At 42.9% G+C, this 22,703-nt stretch overlaps 3 protein-coding genes across 3 annotated transcripts; 2 read left to right on the top strand and 1 right to left on the bottom strand.

Moving 5' to 3' along the window:
- Nucleotides 1-146: 146 nt before the first annotated feature.
- LOC113030733 (F-box only protein 40-like) lies at nt 147-13,081 on the top strand. The gene is made up of 9 exons (XM_026182418.1): nt 147-507; nt 1,557-1,589; nt 2,865-3,426; nt 3,725-4,230; nt 10,862-11,041; nt 11,156-11,397; nt 11,584-11,715; nt 11,886-12,171; nt 12,267-13,081. Exons 2-9 carry the CDS (start codon nt 1,587-1,589, stop codon nt 12,462-12,464), a joined length of 2,109 nt encoding a protein of 702 aa, XP_026038203.1. The 5' UTR covers nt 147-507; nt 1,557-1,586; the 3' UTR covers nt 12,465-13,081.
- Nucleotides 7,920-9,555, bottom strand: LOC113030734 (uncharacterized). Its single transcript, XM_026182419.1, has 4 exons — nt 9,395-9,555; nt 9,020-9,253; nt 8,407-8,496; nt 7,920-8,263 (listed from the first exon to the last, which is right to left on the bottom strand). Exons 1-4 carry the CDS (start codon nt 9,522-9,524, stop codon nt 8,004-8,006), a joined length of 714 nt encoding a protein of 237 aa, XP_026038204.1. The 5' UTR covers nt 9,525-9,555; the 3' UTR covers nt 7,920-8,003.
- A 1,045-nt stretch (nt 13,082-14,126) lies between the features above and the next one.
- On the top strand, nt 14,127-20,945 carry ccdc92bb (coiled-coil domain containing 92Bb). The gene is made up of 4 exons (XM_026181990.1): nt 14,127-14,463; nt 14,840-15,000; nt 15,092-15,139; nt 19,735-20,945. Exons 2-4 carry the CDS (start codon nt 14,859-14,861, stop codon nt 20,448-20,450), a joined length of 906 nt encoding a protein of 301 aa, XP_026037775.1. The 5' UTR covers nt 14,127-14,463; nt 14,840-14,858; the 3' UTR covers nt 20,451-20,945.
- Nucleotides 20,946-22,703: the final 1,758 nt, after the last annotated feature.

Below are 22,703 nucleotides of genomic sequence, written 5' to 3'. Positions count from 1 at the left end.
TATAAATAGAGCTCAGCACTGACTGAGAAATCTTATACGGGTGGTCAGAGACATGGTTTGGGTTACTGGTCGTCTCAGACACTTGCATCAGAAATCTGCCTACTTTCATTCTGCGCGCAGCAAAACGAGGCAGATTCTTGCTTAATATCCAAACGGAGTCCTCTAGTGGATATTTAAGTGTTGTCAAAACACTGTCAATGTGAATTTATTTTGCAGTTGTTGCAGCAGAGGCTGAGCTACTTGTTCTAATGTACTTGTACTAACAAACTTGTGCTCGGACACATAAACTCAGGCTGTGAATACGGAGATAGGAAGTCTTGTATAAAGTTTGGCACCTGTGGCTCCCCGCTGCAGCAATGTTGAGAAGCTGAGCGCGGAGTTATTTCTACTTGTGAACCTGCTTGTGCTGCTTGGCTAATTATAACCTACCAGTTCAAAGAGCACGGGGACAGAAAGCAACGTTATAAAACCAAAGAGAAAAAACAACTCGTCCGTGCTGTCCAACCGGTAAGGTATTCGTCGAGAAGGTTTGACTCCATTGTGAATGTGCTGAAATTCTCTGAGATTACCTGGTTTCATCTCTAATTTGAAAGGATTCCAGTGAAACTGCTCGAACAAGTGATAAAAGTGGAGAAGTGAAATATTTCAGCTGATCTAAGTGCTCGTCTGACTTGTACGTGTCGAGATTTACAGCCACACAGGCCACAGCTCGTTCTGGGTGTCTTTAAAACTGCACTAGAGCCAAGTGACATTTGTTTTACGCTTAGTGCAAAAGCTGCTGCATCAGTGTAGAAATGCTGCCCAGAACTTATTTGCCTGCTTGTTTTGCCTGTTTTAGGTCATTATTGTCAGAGTCTACTTGTTACTGAACAGGAAAGCAAAACAGTGGGAAACTGTTTTGACTTTCACAATATTTTTTTTGCAGATGTTCCTTCAGTTTTTAAAACCATGTCCGGTCAGGATGGCGTGCAGTGGTTAGGACTGTTGCTTCACAGACTGTCGTTCTAGGTTTGAATCGAGAGGTTGCTCTGCTTTCTCTGTCTGTACCGATTTCTTGATAGATTCCAGTTACAACTTCCCCTCTGCAGCTCGGGATCGGACAAGAGGTTTAGAAAACATTTAGATTCTCAAGTCGTGCAAAAGGGTAGTAATATGTTTTGTTTGAACACCTCTGACACATCCTGGCAGCAACCAGACTGAGAAGCATGAACTCTCCAAAGGATTCTGTTGTGTGACTTTGGAGTTTTTCACCCTTTTATGCAGACAAATGTACAGAAACATATTTGTGGGTTTGAATGAGTGCGAGATGAACTAAGTAAAAATTTTTAATGGTTTATGGCAACATATGAGCTTCGGTTTTGTTCATTTTTCTTTGTTTACTTGTCTTTAACAATCTGATATACTGTACGTGACCAGTGATGATGGATTGCATGTGGATTAAATGTGGCCTATATTATTCAGTGTTGGGATGATGTCACAGAAAGGTCATATCATGTCATATCATGCTTGACAGAAATGTCAATCATATACATTTGCTTTGTATTTTCTTCTTACAGAGTTAGAAAACCAGCTGAAGTCCCGTTAATATGGTGAGTCAGACTTTTTCTGCTGTTGAATTAAAGATTGAAGCTCATAGAGCTTTAAAGGTGGAGTATGTAAGATTATTGGTTTTAAAGATTATTTAAACCAATGGACAAACCTGCTTCCATCTCATATATACATATGTCTATTCAGATACAGAATAATGTAGATAATTCACTGCTAATGCTATTTTCTGATATCCCACTGTCCTCCACTCATTATTATAATGACTTATGTGTGGTATTAAGGACAGTGTTATTACTATTGTACTATCAAGACTAGACAACCCCATTGCCTAGCTCTAATAGATCTATGTATTATTATGAGATTATCATTGTTGTATCTTAAAGATAATGGAAATAATCATGCATGCATGTAACTTGAACTCCCCACCTTTCCAAGCTACCCCCTTTTGAATATAGTAACTATATAGTCTAACTGAGATAACCCCCATCACTCTTTTCATCGTTAAATTCTCTGATCCTCTGAGTTTAATATGATCAACAAACCACTTATACTGTAAGGAGGCTGTCCCCCGACTCCGATCAGGTCTGGGGGTGAACCAGAGCTCTGAAACTGGACTTGTAACAGTTGTAATTCCTGCATTATGCGCACCATAGAAAAGATTTCCACTTACAAACCATCACTCTTGACCTCAGTGACCTTTTGTGCCAGAGCTGTCCTCTGAGTATAGTCTCTGACTGACTGTCTCTGTAGTAGTTTTACAATCATTATTACTGTTATATTCCCTTTTTTCACCCATCCTAAGTGCATTTATTTTGGACTGAAGAGAAATGAGGACCCTCACACTCAACACACACTCTCACATTCACACCACACCTATTCTCTTTACCTGCTCTGTCTTGTCTTGTTGGTTGTCATATATCTTTCTCTAAGTATCCTAATCCATGTGATGTCCTACTCCTTTTGTGGTACTCTTCAAAATAAGGTTCATTTAAAAAAAGATTCAAATATTATTAAATTAACAACAGATTATGAAACAACAGATCATGTGTATTGTGTTGTAGAGATATCCACCAAAGTTTGCATGCTAATAGCACATGCTATCAGTTTGTATCTAAAGACTAAATTGAGAGCTAAAATGAGAGCAAGAAGCAGTGCAAACAGGTTACGCCTATGATGCCAGACCAACATAGAGTTCTGAAGCATCCCTTTATTCCAGGGAATTTCACATATTGCACCTTTAATGAGCCATATTTTCATATATTGTAAACATCTTGTCATCACTGAATCATTCTGGGTTTTTTCCTTATCCAAATCAGAGTCGGCGTTCTCGGGCCTCCAGGATGCAGCAGCACATCCACTGTGATTCCTGCTACAGCCGCCGCTGCAGGGCTCGGGTGGAGGCCTCTGTGTGCTGTGCGGTCACCCCCTGCCGTCTGCACTGTGGCGCCCTCTTCCACCTGTGCAAAGCAGAGGATCACCTGCTGCTCTGCCCTAATGTGAGGGTGCCCTGCATCAATGCTGCGTACGGATGCCCTGTTCAGCTGCCTCGCTCCTCACGGGCATCCCACCTCCAGGTGTGCCCGGCCAGCGTGGTGTGCTGCACCATGGAGTGGCTCCGTTGGCCGACCGATGACACAAACCCACACAGCCACAAAGCCCTGCAGGACAACTTGGTGAAAGAAAGTGAGGGACAGGAGGAGGCTCTGGACCTTGCCATGGCCATAATCGATCAAAAAGACCTTTACAGCCGCCTAAAAATGAAGCCGCTCTATCCGGAGCTGACAGAGGAGGAAGAGGAGGAAATAAATGATGAGATGAAAGAGGAAGCAGCAGCTGGTGGAGTAGTCAATGGTGTCGTAATCGAAGATACCAGTGATGGTGGGTAATAGTGGTGCTTTTCAAAAGATGCTTTCCCTAACAAAATCTGCCTAAGAGTTACTGAAAACCTAAAACCCATGAGAGATTAAAAATAAATTGAATTTTTTGTGAGATTAAAATCATGTTTTAGGTACTCTAAAAATAGATTTGTGATAAATAAATCCTTAACACTTCTATCAGCACAGAATATTTCTGGATTAAACTAAAACATCTTCAACTGTTTTTGAATGTTTTTGAAACTCAGTAAAGTTCAGTTTCTCTCTTTGAAAAGTGTATTTCATTTATTTTTTCTCTCCAGGTCTTCCTAAAAACACCTCCTGTGAGCATAGTGGTGCTGAACAGACTGTACCAAACAGTGCTGTGCAAGGTTCAGGCATCAACAAAGATAAATATGACCTGTTCGAGATGATGTTCAGCATGGACAGAGGCGGCTGTGAGGCCGCTCAGGAAAATCTGAATAACCCCAAACAAAACCCAAACGTTGGTGACAAGGGAAAAACTCAGAGTGGCAGAAATCCAAAAGGGACTGAGAGGCAGGACCAGACAGACGCAGAGAATGACAGCTCTGCTGCCAAAAACTGTCCCCCAGCGGACACCAGTAAGACCGGGATGGCCCCGTGGCAGGAGGGAGTGCTGGACCGTTTGGGGCAGGAACTCACACCACAGGAGTACAACATGTACGTGGTGCATCATGGTCGCATGCTGCTAGCCTTTGGACAAATCGAGGCCTGTACTCCAAGGGAGAAAGACTTTGTGTACGGCAGCTTGGAGCCTATTCCAGTCCAGACACTGCGCTCATTCAAGGTGATGAAACTACATTTATTTTTTTATTGTAAAACAGAAATAGGACAGAACAGGATGTTTAAGTGCCACTGTTGCCTTACTTAAAAAAAAGAAAAGAAATGCTACTACGTCTCTCATTTTTCATTTGAGGATAGATGGATAGACACCACTAGGACGTCATTTCCATCCGTGTATGACCATTCAGACCAGTTCTAAACAGTCCAAAATCTAAACTGGACTTTAAGAGCTCCTTTTACATCTGATTTTGGGTTTTAACTAAGAGCAGGAAGTGGAAAATGAAAACGTTAAGAGTGAAGCACAAATAACAGCTGCTAAAAGCTCCAACCAAAGACAAATTGCACTCAACAATGTTAAAATCCCAAACAGACTTATTACCAAGTATCCAACACTCAAAGCTGAGGTTTACAGTAAAAAAGAAATATATAGTATTTACTGAGGTTTCTTATTGCTATGGAAGCTTCTTTGTCCCACAAAAAACTGCATTCAAAATTTCTAAAACTTCTAAATTTCAACTTACTCGCTTAAACTTCTGAGAAAAGAGGTCAAAATCAACAAAAGAACTTTAAATTACAGTCTCCATTTCTGATTTGTGTCATACTTTTTAAAGTGAGTAGCTGGACGGTGTTTGAAGACAACTCCATCACTTCAATTCAAACTAATACCATAATAATACATTAGCGACCAAAGGAATTACAAATCTTTGCCAACTGGCTGGTAATTCACCAGTGGTTGCCAGATGGTTGCAGACCAGTCTTCATTTTGACTGGAACAATTGTCACATGTTCAAATATTAATGGTATATAATATATAATATAGTTAGTGGTTACATGTGTCCAAAACCCCACTAACAAAGTGAATCTTTCAAAACTTGGCTAATTGATTTTATATAATATTTGTGGGTGTGGCTTCAAAGCTAAGCATAGACTGGGGAGATAAATAAAACCCTTCTCTTGGGCTGCAGCAACATAAGTTACTGTTTAACAAACTGATAATTGTTAACTGAGTCCAGAGTCTGTTTGATTTGAGACTCACTATTAATTGATCGATAAGTAGCTGTAGCTAAAAGGTCCCATAAAACTACTGTTAAAATCAACAGTGTGTTCACACCAAACGCAATAGACGCGAGCGAAAACGCCCCAAACGCCTCTAATTTGACTCGTGCACATTCGCACCTCAACACGTGTCCAAGAAAAATCCATCGCGCCTCAAAATTGCATATTTTGACGCGCGTGAACCGGAAATGTGGGAGGAAGTTGTGCCAGACGGTATCTTTGCAAGATGGCAGCTGTCGAGCTAGAGCTTGAAGAGAGAGTCTCGCTTCTCTATGTACTGTGGAGAGCAGTGCAGCGGCGTAAAAGACGTCCTCGCCGTACCTGGGTCCATCAGGTCCTCCAGAGGCGTGAGCAGTTTGGTGAGTTTCACCATTTGCTCCAGGAGCTGCGCCTGGATGACGGCCGATTCCAGCGATACCACGTCTTTCACTCGCCAGTTTGAGGACCTGCTGTCCCGCATCGGTCCCAGAATCTCCGCCTAGACACCAACTACAGGCGCTCAATCCTACCTGCAGAGCGCCTGTCCATCTGCTTGAGGTTAGTAAAAGTGTTTAATACTTAGTCCTTTAATGATACCTGTGCTAATATATGCTAAACCATCCGTTTATACACTGCTAACATGGATGTGCTATGCTAACAGTGAATGCATCGGTGTTTACTGAAAGCAAACTGTGGTACAGAGACGACTCTTTATAATATTTCTAGTGATACTCGAAAGGTCTCATCAAGTCCCGATTTAATTCGATTTATGCTGTTATCAGTGTTTACAATGATAGCACGGCTGTGGTGTCATATCAATATATGCTCTCGGTGTTTGCTGATAGCAAACTGGTATGAGGACCACTGTGAGTTAACCTTTGTAGTGATACTCACTCCTTTTTTTTATTTAGACCAGGTTTAATTCTGGGATAGTTGAATATTTCTATATAATCCCCGCAGACTGTTTTAGATTATATCTAATATACATTATGTAATTATCATTAAAATTACAAAATGTTTTATGTAAGATTTTATGTTTTGTAATTTAAATCTGACATCACAAAAGTGTTTTGGAATTTCAATAATGTATTTGTAACTGCAGTACACATAACACTAATTTTAAACAATTTTGTCCAGGTTCCTTGCCACCGGGGACTCCTTCAGGACCATCGCGTTCAGTTTTCGAGTTGGTGTCTCCACGGTGAGCCAGATCATCCCCCAGGTAGCGACGGCCATCTGGGACTGTCTAGTGGATGATTTCATGGCTGTGCCTTCACCTGGAGACTGGCGGTCCACAGCAGAGAGGGATCCCAGCAGCGCTGGAACTTCCCTCTCTGCTGTGGAGCTCCGGATGGTTCTCCTTGCTGTTGTGGATGCAAGGTATCGCTTCCGCGTTATTGATGTTGGGGGGTACGGGAGGACCCGGTGGTATTCTGGCCAACTCCACCTTTGGTCAGGCTCTTCGGGCTGGGACTCTGCCTCCTGACCAGCCTCTACCTGGTGGAGAACACCGTGGAGCCCAGCCCCATGTCTTTGTGGCTGATGAAGCGTTCCTGCTGTGGCGTGAGCTCATGAGGCCTTTCCCTGGACGCCTCCTCCCTCTAGAGAAGAACCTCCACTCCAGGGCCAGGATGAGAGTGGAGGGTGCCTTCAGTGTCCTCTCCTCACAGTAGAGGTTGTATCGGCGCTCAATGGAGCTCCGTCCTGAAATTGCGGAGAAGTGTGTGAAAGCAACGTGTGTTCTCCACAATTTTCTGCACTGTTTGGACGAGAGTGGGGCACCTGCTGTGAGGGGTGTGGCACCTGCTGTGGTGGAGCCGTTGCAAGGCCTGGGTCGTGTAGCAGCAAACAACTCCTCCAGAGGCTGTCCTGGTGAGGGAGAAATTCATGGCCCACTTCTCAGCGTAGGGAGCTGTGTCTTGGCAACCAAAGGAGTAGCCTGTTTGAAGTCCGAGTGACTTCCCCACAACGGCTCTTTTAAGAGCCACCCACAAACCTCTAAAGAGTGTTCCTGTCTTTTTCAATTTTTCTTAATAAATGGAGTTCTACTCCAAAATAAACTAACCTCTTTTTACTCTCTTAAGTAACTTGTCTTCACTATGTTCCTATATACAGTCTGGTACAAAAGTTTGAGCAACCTTCCTGTATGAATTGCTGTTACAGTAAAAAATGTCACTTGCATATATCATATAGGAGACACACACATTGATATATACTAAATATTTATTTCATTTCTCTTTTTTTGTGTTGGCAATTTATGCACCTGCTTGATTTAGTTTAAACAGTTATTGCACACTTTCTGTAAACCCAGTGAACTTCATTTCACTTCTCAAATATCACTGTGTGTGTCTCCTATATGATATATTTAACTAACAATTTTTATTGTGACAACCAACAATTTGTACAGGAAAATAATTACTTTTAACAAGGTTGCCCAAACTTTTGCATCACACTGTATTGGTATATTTTTTCATTAGTATAATATGAAATAAATTCTACTTGTGTCAAGTTGTGTGTCAACATTTGCTGTGTAGTAGAACACAGACATAAGTCATTACAAATGTTTATTGGAAAAAATATATAGATTCACTAACAAAAACATTAAACATAAATATAAAATTTAACTATTTACAGAGACAGGAATAAAAAGGACCCAGCTTGGAGTGGAAGAGCCTCAGGGAGAAGGAGGAGAAAAATAACAACATTGTTTCTGCCCTGGAGAGCTGCTGCCTCATCAGAAAACTACTGATCATTAGGGTCCAATGTTTCCAAATTTAACACAGCTGTGCTGTTTTCAAAAACTAATTTATATATTTGAAATTTCACGAATTCTCGTGTCTGAGGCGGCATGCTCTCCAGAGCAGGAACAAGGCTGAGGAGAAAATGTTCTGTTGGAGACGGGCGTGGCCTCTTTAGGGACTCCAGGATGGCCAGCTCCACCGCCGATGGACCGTCCTGGGACCTGTCCCTCAACCGCCTTCGAGCTGTCCTCCTCTGTGGGCCTGTAAAACACAGCACAAAAAGACAAAGTAATGAGAAGGCTGCTACTAGGTTTTCATTTTCAAAATTGAAGAAAAAAAAAACAAACAAACAAAAAAAAAAAAACAGGATATAAACAGATTGGTTATAGATATTTAGTACATGCCTGTGGGTGCAGCAGCAGGAGTGGAGGGACCAGGGACTGGGGAGCCAGGAGAAGCAACAGGGGATGACTCTGCTGTAGAATCAGTTGACTCTATCAAGACAATATTAAATGTTAACAGGTTGAAGACAATAGTCAGAGAAATTATATAGAGTGGTCTCTCATTTATTGCAGCACATGAACAGTAGTCGCAGTTCTCACAAGTTGATTCTCAAAGTGCAAACCTTTGTCGATTTTAAAACGTAAAAGTATTATGCCGCGCTTTTTCCAAGGCGCCACTTTTGTGCGCCTTTTTCCCTCGCGGTGCAGGTGTGTATTTCCGAATGAGGGTCATAGTTATGAGTGTTTTTGTGCTGTTTTTTCTATTGGACGTGATGGTTATAGAAACCAAACATGATACGTTTGGCAAGCGCAGGAGACACGACACGGAGGAGATTTGTCAATCAGGCTGCAGATGCAATGCTGTACGATGCAATAAAAAAAAAATCAGCGAAAAGGCGAGGCAGTGACGGATGAACAGCGGGACCACTGTATACTGTTTATTAATAAACAAAATATATTCCTATATGACAACACCCATAAATTAACTGCCTACATTAACTCATTGTAAACATACCTTCTGACTGACACTCCCCTGCTGCCTCTCCGGGCTGTCCCTGGTCCTCGGGGGGGAAGTTCTCCACGGTCCGCACCAAATTCCCACTTGTCTCCCGCGGGGTGAGGAAGGGGTCCAGAAACCCCATGACCGCGAAGAACTTCCATCTCCTCCCCGATCCTGCTGCAGACCCACTCCTCTTCTCCTTATTATACGTGTCCCTGAGGCTATTCCACTTTCTCCTGCAGATGTCCTCTGAATAAACACATTATCTTGTTAGCGGAAAGGTATTTGTACATCAGTGGGAAAATAGCGGGACAGTACGCGGGCTTGCTAGCTTTTGCGCGGCTTCATCGGGTCAGTCTGAAAATTAAAAAGAAGAATGAATGAACTTACCAGGTTGCCCGATCTCCTCACTTATGTGCCTCCAAGCTCGGTCCTTTTTATTCCTGTCTCGGTAGAAGTAGTAGCTAGCATCATATAGCTCTGGATAATTAGCCACGGCTCTGATGAGCTTTTCCTCCATACTGAATGAAGAATGAAGGGCTTTGGCTGGATCTGCCCCTTTGACCCAGGTCAGAGCCACGTCACCAGGCTCCTGATTGGTTGTCGCGGCACGATTTGACGCTGGAGTTCAGATTTTTCCATCTCGAGCGGTTGACGCGATATGCGCGTATGCACAAAATGCAACACAAAAACTGACACGCTTGGTGTTTTTTTTTCGCGAGTCAAACGCGCCAGACGCGGTACGCTGTCATCGCGCTTTTCCATTGACTTTACATGTAAACCTGACGCTCTGGCCGCCTCTATCGCGTTCGGTGTGAAGACAAACTGCTTTATAAATACATGTAGACCAGTGATATGACTTAATTTGCTTAAAAAAAAAGTTTCGATCTCCTGGTTTATTATACTTACAATAATCATATTTATGCTAGTATTAACTTCGATAATCGTTTGAGGGATACTTTTTACGTTTTTTGCTTTAAATTACTTTTATGGACAAAATCACATTATCCCCACTACTGCTGGGGTGGAAGCTAATGGGACAACACATAAGTAAGAAAAAAAATATCATGTCAGTGTCCTGTAAAATGACTTAATAGCATTACCTGCCCTCTGTGATGTATTGTATCCTGTGCCAGCCCTCCAGGGTTGAGCAGCATGACAGGGTTTTCTCTGTACAGCAGTGAAAGATCCTGGTGTACAGAAGAAACAGATGTTACAGATGTTGTTCAGTTATAGCACAAACTTCATACTTCTAAAGTGCTTTATTTTAACTTACAGAAGCACAAAATGAATATTGGATATTTGACATGTCTCTGTGTGTTCCATCTTTTAGTTTCCCAAAGTTTCCCTCTTCTTCGTACTGAGGCGTCACACGTTTTGTCTCACTGTATATACGCTGAGCAGCTTATAAATGCACCATTATGGTCCTTTAACCTGCTGGAAGCTTTAACTTTTAGATAAAACGGACTGTAGAGGCATTGTCACATAATATATAGTAAGCAGAGATACAGCCATGAGTTGTAGTGTGAGTAAAATAACTGAACTTTTCATCACCAAACTAAAGTGGCATACTGCATTTGATTCAAGTGCTCATAATTGGTGTTCAGTAGAAATGAGTTCCACCCACTTCAAACTAGTGAGACTCTCACAGCTGAAGCAGTGATCTGTGTCTATATGTGCAATCCTACCAATGAGATTAAAGCTGACATTTGAACTTTTAGTAGCCTTTTAAACAGAAAGAAAACAGTTATTCAGCCTCTGCTGTTGACCATTCTGGCTTTAAAATATCCACCAGGATCAGAAAGCACAAAAGGTTCTCTGTTCACTGTACTCGCTTGATGTTTGTCTTCCTCACAGGTACCTGACAGCTATCACTACAGGCGACGTGTTCATCTATACGACACGGCCGCACGGGTTCAAAGTGAACCTCGCGGTGTGGACACATCGGACCTCGGAGTCAACGAAGATGAGTGGCTCACTGATGAAGCAGCAGCCACGCTGCTGGGCTATGCAGAGGAAGAGGTCATGGGTCACAAGGTATAACATGCTCAAGCACACAAGCAGTTCAGGAAAAAAAGTGGAAAGTCTGAAAACCTTTATATGGTTTATAGTTGATCGGGTATTGCAACTGACTGGTTTCCCTCCCTGCAGATCAGCGAGTCGAAAGCATACGACGGGCTCTACATTGACGTGGGAACGCAGACATATTCGTTTCGCTCAGCTCCTTTCAAAGGGAAGACCACCCTGGCTGAGGTGATGGTGGACAGACCGCTGAAGCTTCACCTGCAGCTGCAAGCGGAGAGTGTGAACAGCAGACACAACAGAGCCAGCTGTGTCTTCACCTTCCTCTGCGGTCACACCTTCCACCGACGAGAGTTCGCCACACATGTCAGGTGTCTGTGCAAAATCTGCCCTCAGCATTAAAGTAATAAGTGTTAAGCTCTCACTGGAAGCAACTGTGGATGAGCGCATTTTTGTCTTTTTATTTTTAGACACAACCTGCAAAAAACAAAAAAAATGTGTATGAATGGCCCTGGTTGTGTGCTATGAATGTATAAACTGCCATGTTCTTTTTCCAGGAATGTGCACTGTGACATCCACACATGTCTGAGCGGTTGGTTCGAGCAGCGGTGTCCACTCGCGTATCTGGGGTGCACCTATAGTCAGAGGAGGTTTCATCCTTCCACACATAAAGCTACCGTCACATACAAGTGAGCACAACTCATATGAATCCACAAGTATTCATTTGTTAATGAAAATAGTCTCTTAATGTCTTAAACATTGAGTACAGTGAGTGCACCAAAGGGAAGATTTTATTGCATATGCTCCTCCTTTATTTTAGTTTTAACTCCACCCACTCTCCTTTTTCCCTCCCGTACAGTAAGGAGCTGAGGAGTTTTAACTTGCGTCCAACATTCGAAGGATTAGTAGGTGACAATTCACCCACGAGCTCAGAAGGAAGAGGGGGCTCTTTGGGCTCTCTTCCCTACGAGGTGCTGTGCCACATGGCCAGTTTCCTGGACAGCCTGTCCCTCTTCCAGCTGGCTCTGGTGTCCCGCCTCATGAGGCAGGTGTGCTCCACTCTGCTGAAGGAGAGAGGGATGGTCACCTTCCGCTGGGAGAAGAAAACCTACTCACACGGGAGAACCAAGTGGAGAGCCAAGCTTGTGAGATATAGAAACAAAGCCAGCTAGTTCATCACATACTATGGCAATTATTCCTCCTTTGGTCTTCTCCTGACTCTGTTTTGGTTTCTCTTCAGGTGTGGGAGTTCAGTCATCTCTTCTCCTCAGTGGATTCGTGGCATATGGCTGACATCCCTCCTATATCTGCTCACCTGAAAGTCTGTCCCTACTACGAGGTCTCCCTGCACAGTAAGCCGGTTTCCCTCCCCAGCATGGACGAGAAATGCAGCCAGAAGAGTTCGAGCCTTGTCAACCATTTCACAGGAAACAGATGACAACAATTCCCCTGCTGCACCTGCCCCAAAAAATGTATTTATGGCCAGGTTATTCTGCACAGATATCAAGAGTGTCTTCTATAACCATTATGTTGCAAAACTCTACAGAAAAAAAGTTACCTAAACTTAACAGAGGCTTTTGGCTTACTGGAAAATAACGTGTTCTAAGTATTATCATTAATCAGACTTTTAGCTGATGATATTTGTATTGTGTGGGATTAAGATGATTATAACAGAATAAAAACTGTTAATGTTAAATAGAAAATAAGTTCATACTTTCATTTATAAATATACTATATGTTTATTAGAAGTGTTGATCAATCATATTTTAGTCATTTTAAACAAAACAGCTGAACTGGTTCAAGGCTTTTTTGTTTTTATTTGTCAGAAAAGATATTAAAATTAACACCTTTGTGGTTTTTACAAAGATTATATGCAGAACCGTAGGACCTAAAGCTGGATAAACATGATGAGGTATACCATTGAGATATAAGAAAGAGTTGTTGAAGCTTGGTTAAGAGGAGAGACTGAGCAGCCAAAAGAAGAAGATCATTGTGGTTCATCTTGGTCTGTGAAAATGACAACGCACATAATAAATGCTTTCTTTGGACAACTTCTTTAAATGTGTGACTGATTGTGGACTTAAATTTTATTTCAGTTTTTGTATATGTAATATTCATATAACTGCTACCTCCTTTTAATTTCAGAGGCAAACATTGACTTAGCTAAAGCAACAATTACTGGTTACTTCTCTTTGTCAGACAAAACATCACCTGCCAAAGCAAATGCTGTTTTTTGTTTTGTATTTTAGATCATTTTTGAAAGATTCAGAGTTACACAAAAGGAAAGTATTCTGAATCTGCACGAATGAGAAACTTTACAGTAATTTTAAACAGAATATATATTTTCCATCTTTTTTTGGTCCAAGCTTTTAAAAGAGATATAATTATTTTCATTCTGTTCGGGATGTTGTCCACATCAAAGGAACAGATCAGAAAATAGGGACTTTTTAGGTTCTTTAGTTTCTTTCTTTACCAACACTTCACAAAACATATTACAAATTTTAATTTTAATTTCCTTGTCATTGAAAATAAGGTCTTACAAAAAACAAAAGTACACCAGCCCATTCAGTCTCTTGTAGAAGCTCCATACCAGCAATAACTTGAAGTAATCTTTTCCTGTATGACTTCATCCGTCTCTCACATCATTTTTGGAGGAATGTTGACATCTGCTTTTACAGACGTCCTCCCACCTGCCGATGATCAGTTAATCAGCACCTTTTTTGCTGTTCATATGATGGTGTATTTACCTAATGTATCTAATTTTAAGGTAAATACTAAGAACCATATTTATTTCTAACAAAGAATAAAAAGGGCATACTTTCTTTTTACCATAAATTGTAAATTAAATAAGGTAAATTGATTAAATGAGTAAAATAAATAAATTTTACTGGATATGTAAGACAATAAAAACAGAACATAGAAGAAATAATCTAATACAGAAAATGCTGCTGATTGGAATTTTTTGTGAAACAGTTTTTTCTATCCTTGTATGAAGCACGGGTTGCTGTCATATAAGCAAAATACACTTCTGACTCTGTTCACGTTGGAGTAAAGATGAACTGTTGTGGGCTTATTGGTGAATTTTGAGGCATTTAGAGCGGGTTACATTTCAGGAAGCTCCTCCTCCTCCTGGTGCTGCTCCGTGGCACCGACAACCTCACACTCCGTGGTGCTTTTGTTGTGAATACATCACCGCGCTGCACATAGCCAATAACCAGAAGGTTACGAGGAGGTTGTTTCGACTCAGCCTGCAGTAGGATTCATTCATTCGTGTCGTCCCGGAGAAGAAAACGAGCGAGCGCTTTTGCAGACTGATCGCTTTGCACGGGCCTTTTGTTTTCTGCGTTTCTGCTCCATCAAGGACGGGAAATAAAGAGCCAAATCTATACGGAGATCCATGACAGACGCTTTGGAGAGGATATCGCTTCAGTATCACGGTAGGCCACAGCCAGTGATGGAGATAAATGAGAGACTGAGTAAACGTGCAGAAATGAGAAAGCTCATAAAACTGATAATATTAAATAAGAGCAGGCTACTGTCAAATCACCCAAGAAGCAGATGCATAGAAATGCATTAAAAACCCTTAAATGATGTAGAAAAGCATTGTAATATAACACCAGTTATGCTATATTGCATGAAGAAAAATGCATAATTACTAATGGATATCATTGAGTGATATAATCTTATTTTAAGTGTTCGCTTGCAAGTATTACTCAATGCCAGCATTGAAACTGCGACACTAATATAAACAGCTGTGGTAATAAATCTTGCAGCCAATCCAAAGACAAACCAGCCATCAACATCTGTGCACAGGTTCTGCAGGGGTTCGGCCATGGATGCCGGGAGGCTCGAGCAGCAGGTGGCCAGTGTGGAGAGAGGCATCACCTTCCTGAAGCAGGAGCACCTGGCCATGCTGACTGGCCTGCAGCTGGAGATCACACACCTGAAGAGGCGCTGTCATGGTCAGTGTACAGGTGAACTGCTCTTGCCATCTCATTATGTACTTACTTGTCTTATATTTGTCTGTCTGCCAGCCTGTTGTACTACTTCCTTTCTTGCCTGCAGAGCTGAGCTGTGAGCTGGACTCCAGGTTTCCCGACAGAAACACAGCAGGTGAGAAATTACAAACCCTTGCTGAGCAAGGGAAAAATGATATATGAGAGACGCTGAAACTTTATATCATAGCTGTAGAGATCTAAAAAAGAAAAGATGGGCAGAGGACAACTGAGAATTAACAGGGTTACACTGACAGGGCAAGCTTGCTAATATTTATAAAATCTATATTTATTGTAAATTGTCACAAAGCAGAGCTACAAGTCGATAATAGATTTTAAATACCGTGATTTTAAATCTTGTTTTTCAGTTATCAGCTGGATTAGCTGCTGTCATAGTTAAAAATGAGCCTAGGGAAATAAAAAGTTATGTCTGTAGATCCCAGTGTTGACTTATTTGTAGCAGTACATGATGATATTGGTTTGTTGTTAGCATTTTGAGTTGCATATTTAAAATATATCAAATAAAGTTATCAAAATGACGTGAGATTATAAAGTTTTGCGACTCTTCTAAAAAATAATTAAAGATCCTAGCTCACTGAAATTTAGCCCTTACTTTGTAGATATACCTCTTAGGTAGCACTCTGCTTCCAGTGTGTCTGCCACTATATAGTACTGTAGTATAATACTGACAAATTAGACTCATGTCTCTCTTGATTTGATTCTTGATGTGGTCAAAACAGCTACCCTTAATCTTTAATTTCATTTGGGAGAGGGAGACAAAGTAGAAAGTTTTCAAACTTGGTGAGTGGGGTGGGCGATAAGTGGTAGTTCTGCTGATGTAGCATGTTTTTAATAATGCATGGTGTTCCCCAGTCATGATTCTGACCTGATGTGTCGCCTTTGACAATGTAGACATTCCCACTAACAACCCCAGTTTGGTTTTCAAATCATAGTCAAGACATTCAGCCTCATAATTCTGGCTGCATGTTTGACCACGCTTCTTGGCAGAATTGGTTTCCTGGCACAGACCCACAAATTTTCAATAGTGTTGAGGCTGGGACTTCAGAAGCTTAATGTTAGCTTGCTTTTCCAGATATCCAAATTCAGATTTGATGTGTTTGTAATAGAGATGGCACGATACCACTTTTTTATGTCCGATACCGATACCGATATCATAAATTTGGATATCTGCCGATACCGATATGAATCCGATATAGTGTTTTTTAATAAACAAAACTGTTTTTTAAATATCTTGCTGCATTTTGTATAAGTTCATACTCAAGTTTAAAACAACAACTACACTAAAGCTATTCTGTTATACCTGTATGCAAAAAAAAAATTTCATAGTTCAGCAATACTGATCAATCTAATAAACTTAAACCTACACCATCCTCCCTATTCTGGTATTTTAAAGAGTACTTAGCATAAATATTAAGCAACCTAACTAATAGGGTTCCAACTCCCAGCAACAACAAAAATAAATAAATAAAAAATAGGGAACCACCCCTCACGCTCCACCTCATGATGCTTAATCGACGTAATCAACCTTAATTTGATGCAGTGTGAAAAAAAATGCACAGAAATCAATTATTTTTCAAGAAATATTAAATAGATTCAACATCTTTCTTCAACAAAATTGCAGACTGCACAGATGGTACCTTCCCAAAGGAAAAAGTACTATAGCTTACTAGGGTATATATATTAGACTTAATAGTTACTATATACAGTAATTGACTTCTATTCATTTTACATCAAATTAAAACTTTGGGTGTAAGATAATTATTTATTAAAAGCTAGACATTTTAAATGAGAATAAGAAAGAAAAGTATGTCTTTGTGCCCCCTTTTCCCTGTTAATGCCCTATCGGCCCCCCTGGCTAAACTTTGCTAGATCCGCCCCTGCACAGTTACCAGCGTCAGCTACGTAGAAAAAGATCCTCGAGTAGAAAGTAATATTAAATAAATTCTAACAACAGCTGATCAAGCTTAAACGTGCTGCTGTTGTTTATCCGCTGGTTTCCTCTTTCTGGTGCAAAGTGGGCCAAAAGCAAACTAGAGACACGGACTCCTGACAGAAAAGCCGATCAGCTGATCGTTAAGCAGTTTCATGATTGAAGTAGCAGCAAGAAGAGGCAGTCGCTCCATATATCGCTTGTTAAGCTTAACGCAGGAATGCTTTACAAACATTCAGAGATGGACTTACACACTTGCTCGGAGATGAAATGCCAGGTTGCTAGCGAAGCTCCAAATGCTATCCAGACCACTGACAGGTCGGCATGCCACAGCCGCTCTATCACGTGATGCATACTGCTCCGACGTGCTAACGTTCTGAGGTGAGTTACGGTGTGTTGCAAGTTTTGTGAGGTGCTTTCGTGATATTTAATGGATCGGATTACATTTTTTATTTTTCTCCGATATCCGATCCAGTAATTTAGGTCAGTATCGGACCGATACCGATATGTAATATCGGATCAGTCCATCTCTAGTTTGTAATCATCATCCTGTGGGAACACTCAATCACTCATTATTCCATTCTAATGTATCACAGCAAACAGCCCCAGAGCATGATGCTACCACCACCATGCTTCACATTTGCTACACTGTTCTTAGGTTTGAAAGCCTCACTTTTACTCCTGCGAACACACCTCTATTCATTGTGGCGAAACAGCTCAATCTTTGTCTCGTCTGACCATCACATTTTCCCCAGAAGGCGTTTGGCTCGTCTCTGTGGGCCTCGACCTTGAAGGTGTGCTTCTTTCTTGGTTGAAATCCTCCCAGTCCTTGGTGATATAAAACTCACTTCACTGTGGACAGTGATGCTGGTATTCCAGCAGTTTCCAGTTCATGGGAGGCTTGAGCCTTGCTGGTTCCTGATTATTCTTCGGTGGTGGTTCGATCCCAGGCTGCCTCCTGACTACATGCCAAATATCCTTGGGCAAGATACTAACCCCATGTTTGCCTACTGGTGGTGGTCAGAGGGCCCGGTGGCGCCAGTGTCCGGCAGCCTCGCCTCTGTCAGTGCGCCCCAGGGCAGCTGTGGCTACAATGTAGCTTGCCATCGCCAGTGTGTGAATGTGTGTGAATGGGTGAATGACTGAATGTAGTGGCCTCAGAATCTCATCTCTGATTTTTGCAGATGATGTGGTTCTGTTGGCTTCATCGGGTGAGGGCCTCCAGCTCGCACTGGAACGGTTCGCAGCCGAGTGTGAAGCAGCGGGAATGAGGATCAGCACCTTCAAATCTGAGGCCATGGTTCTCAGCCGGAAAAGGGTGGAGTGCCCACTCCGGGTCGGGGATGAGTTCCTGCCCCAAGTGGAGGAGTTCAAGTATCTCGGGGTCTTGTTCGCGAGTGATGGGAGAAGGGAGCTGGAGATCGACAGACGGATTGGGGCTGCAGCTGCAGTAATGCGGACGCTGCCGTTGTGGTGAAGAGGGAGCTGAGTGTAAAAGCGAAGCTCTCAATTTACCGGTCGATCTACGTCCCTACCCTCACCTATGGCCACGAGCTGTGGGTAGTGACCGAAAGAACGAGATCGCGGATACAAGCGGCAGAAATGAGCTTCCTCCGAAGGGTGGCTGGCCTCTCCCTTAGAGATAGGGTGAGAAGTTCGGCCATCCGGGAGGGGCTCAGAGTAGAGCAGCTGCTGCTCCACATCGAAAGGAGCCAGCTGAGGTGGTTCGGGCATCTGACAAGGATGCCCCCTGGGCGCCTCCTGGGTGAGGTGTTCCAGGCATGTCCCACTGGGAGGAGGCCCCGGGGCAGACCCAGGACACGCTGGAGAGATTATATCTCTCGGCTGGCCTGGGAACGCCTTGGTATTCCCCCGGATAAGCTGGAGGAGGTGGCTGGGGAGAGGGAGGTCTGGGCCTCTTTGCTTAGGCTGCTGCCCCCGCGACCCGGCCCCGGACAAAGCGGATGAAAATGGATGGATGGATGGATGGATGGATGGATGGATGGATGGATGGATGGATGGACTGAATGTAGTGTGAAGCGCTTTGGGGTCCTTAGGGACTAGAAAAGCGCTATACAAATGCAGGCCATTTACCAATCTTGAACAACCTAACCAGTTTCCACTAATCTGAGGGTGACAGTGTGGGTTCTCTGAAAAAGCTGTACTTACAGTTGGTTGAACTGATGTTGGAATGTGCAGATGTTTAGAACTGGCTCCAAGAGGCATTCCTGACATGTGTAAACCTGTAATTCACCTTCTTAGATCGATCTTAATCGAGTCCTTGGACTCAACTGAGGTGCTGAGTGCTGTCAAACAAATCCTTTTTATGTTGGCAAAGAGAAACTAAGAGTTACAGTTACTACACAGTGCTGGAAATGGTCCCTAATGCACAATAATGCATGCAGGTGGAGATCTGCCAAACTGAAGGTTTTGGAACTTTGTGATTGTACCCTGTACCGTAAGCTCTGATGCAAAATGTGATCTAAATAATAGATTTTTTTTTAAAATTATTGGGCCAGGTTTCACTGACTGATAAGCAAAAGTAGACAGAAAGCACAGTGAAAAGTGAAATTCATGCAGAATAAGATAAGAATGAATGGTTAAGTAGATGAATCAACAGATATTAATCACAGAAAAACAGACCAAAGTCTGGCACTAGAAGGTAAACAGTGAACCCCTCATAATTTGTAGTGTATCTCATAGCTTTAGTATCCACTGAACCTGCATTTCTGTGTGTTTGTGTTTTCATATATGCTTCACAGAGGAGGAGGCAGAGCTGGCGGCACGTTGTGATGCTGCAGAGCGACTTCTACAGGACCAGCACTGCATGATGGTCGCTGCACGGGGGGAACTGCGGGCCAGCCGGGCACGGGCATCGGCACTCGGGAGGAGCCTCAGAGAAGAAGAGCGACGTTTCTTAGAGGAGCTGAAACGTCGAAGCCACAAGATCACACTGCTGAGTCGTGAGCTTCAGCGGCAAAATGTCACGACCACGACCCTCTGTCACGAGCTGCACACTGCGCGGTTAAAACTGTTCCAGCAGCAGCAGAGCAGTGGGTCTGCTCCTGAGGGAGAGGAGGAGGCCAGAGGAAAGGAGCAGGAGGAGGAGGAAGAGGAAGAAGAGGAGGATGAAGATGATGAAGATGGTGAAGGGGAGAGCTCAGACTGGCTACTGTCTCCACCTCCTCCTGTCTCTCCCAGCCAATCAGAGGCAAGGCAGAGGATGCGCATCAGCGTAAGAGAGGAGAGGGTCAGGGCTTGCGTCCCACAGGAGAGAGTGACATCACCACAGCAGCCACACCCCATGCCTGACCCCGCCCTCTTCCTGGTGCCACTTAGGTACCGCCTCCTCCGCATGCACCAGCCAGTCAGATCACAGGATGGAGAAGGGCTGGAGGACGAATGGGAGGATATTGATGACAGCAGGGTGCCCAGGAGGGTGGACATGGGAGCAGGGGAGGGAGAAACTGCTCTGTGATGAAGACAGGGAGGTGGCGTTGTCTTCCAACAGGTCTCAGCTAACGTCTGATGCAGTTATACTAGAAAAAGATCCAGATGAGAGCGATGTAACCTTGTGATTGTGTGTAGATTTTGGGAGGTTAGAGTTAAGTTGTGCAGGAGTGCGTGATCCAACCTACACGTAGACGTTATTAGGTGAATTTGTTAAATTGATGGTGCAGCTTATAGTCTGAAAGTGTGAAGAAACAGGGCAAAAAAAGCAAAGAAGATTAATGGCTTCATATGGATGCCTTTTGATTTAAACACTGTTGATCACAGCTTTTTTCCTATAATTAGTAGCCTTGCCTCTGGGTTCATGAACACTGACATCGTGCCGATAAAGTGGCTGTCTGCTTTCTCACTGCACAAGCTGTACTGCAGGTTTGGAGAGTCACTCTGAAAGGCTTAGGGACATTTTGTAATCATTCGCACTTTATTAAATCCATGCAATGTGCCTGTTAATGGCCGAAAATTATGTGGTCATGTTTTTTGTTCTATAGTTGACTTCTTAGGCTGCCTCTAATAACATTAGCGAGTTCTCTGCCCTAGTTAAGTCTCCCACTAAGCTGTAATAATTTATTTTATATTCATTACATGTTTCCTTAGAAGATTCTTTAAGGACACAAAGGTAGGGGGAAAGTGCATCATCCAAATCTTTATTCCAGGCTTAGGTCATACATACAGTGGGGCAAAAAAGTATTTAGTCAGCCACCGATTGTGCAAGTTCCCCCACTTAAAATGATGACAGAGGTCAGTAATTTGCACCAGAGGTACACATCAACTGTGAGAGACAGAATGTGAAAAAAAAATCCATGAATTCACATGGTAGGATTTGTAAAGAATTTATTTGTAAATTAGGGTGGAAAATAAGTATTTGGTCACCTCAAACAAGGAAAATCTCTGGCTCTCACAGACCTGTAACGTCTTCTGTAAGAAGCTTTTCTGTCCCCCACTCGTTACCTGTATGAATGGCACCTGTTTGAACCCATCATCTGTATAAAAGACACCTGTCCACAGCCTCAAACAGTCAGACTCCAAACTCCGCCATGGCCAAGACCAAAGAGCTTTCGAAGGACACCAGGAAAAGTATTGTAGACCTGCACCAGACTGGGAAGAGTGAATCTACAATAGGCAAGCAGCTTGGTGTGAAAAAATCAACTGTGGGAGCAATCATCAGAAAATGGAAGACATACAAGACCACTGATAATCTCCCTCGATCTGGGGCTCCACGCAAGATCTCATCCCGTGGGGTCAAAATGATCATGAGAACGGTGAGCAAAGATCCCAGAACCACACAGGGGGACCTGGTGAATGACCTGCAGAGAGCTGGGACCAAAGTAACAAAGGTCACCATCAGTAACACACTACAACGGCAGGGAATCAAATCCCGCAGTGCCAGACGTGTTCCGCTGCTGAAGCCAGTGCATGTCCAGGCCCGTCTGAAGTTTGCCAGAGAGCACATTGATGATACAGCAGAGGATTGGGAGAATGTCATGTGGTCAGATGAAACCAAAGTAGAACAGATTGGTATAAACTCAACTCGTCGTGTTTGGAAGAAGAAGAATACTGAGTTGCATCCCAAGAACACCATACCTACTGTGAAGCATGGGGGTGGAAACATCATGCTATGGGGCTGTTTTTCTGCCAAGGGGACAGGACGACTGATCTGTGTTAAGGACAGAATGAATGGGGCCATGTATCGTGAGATTTTGAGCCAAAACCTCCTTCCATCAGTGAGAACTTTGAAGATGAAAGGTGGCTGGGTCTTCCAACATGACAATGATCCAAAACACACCGCCCAGGCAACAAAGGAGTGGCTCCGTAAGAAGCATTTGAAAGTCCTGGAGTGGCCTAGCCAGTCTCCAGACCTCAACCCCATAGAAAATCTGTGGCGGGAGTTGAAAGTCCGTGTTGCTCGGCGACAGCCCCAAAACATCACTGCTCTCGAGAAGATCTGCATGGAGGAATGGGCCAAAATACCAGCTACTGTGTGTGCAAACCTGGTAAAGACCTATAGTAAACGTTTGACCTCTGTTATTGCCAACAAAGATTATGTTACAAAGTATTGAGTTGTATTTTTGTTATTGACCAAATACTTATTTTCCACCCTGATTTACGAATAAATTCTTTACAAATCCTACCATGTGGATTCATGGATTTTTTTTTTCACATTCTGTCTCTCACAGTTGAAGTGTACCTCTGGTGCAAATTACTGACCTCTGTCATCATTTTA

This window comes from Astatotilapia calliptera, chromosome 10, assembly GCF_900246225.1.
Source record: "Astatotilapia calliptera chromosome 10, fAstCal1.2, whole genome shotgun sequence".
In the NCBI taxonomy this organism is placed as follows: Eukaryota; Metazoa; Chordata; class Actinopteri; order Cichliformes; family Cichlidae; genus Astatotilapia; species Astatotilapia calliptera.
This window is presented reverse-complemented; position numbering and strand designations above follow the sequence as displayed.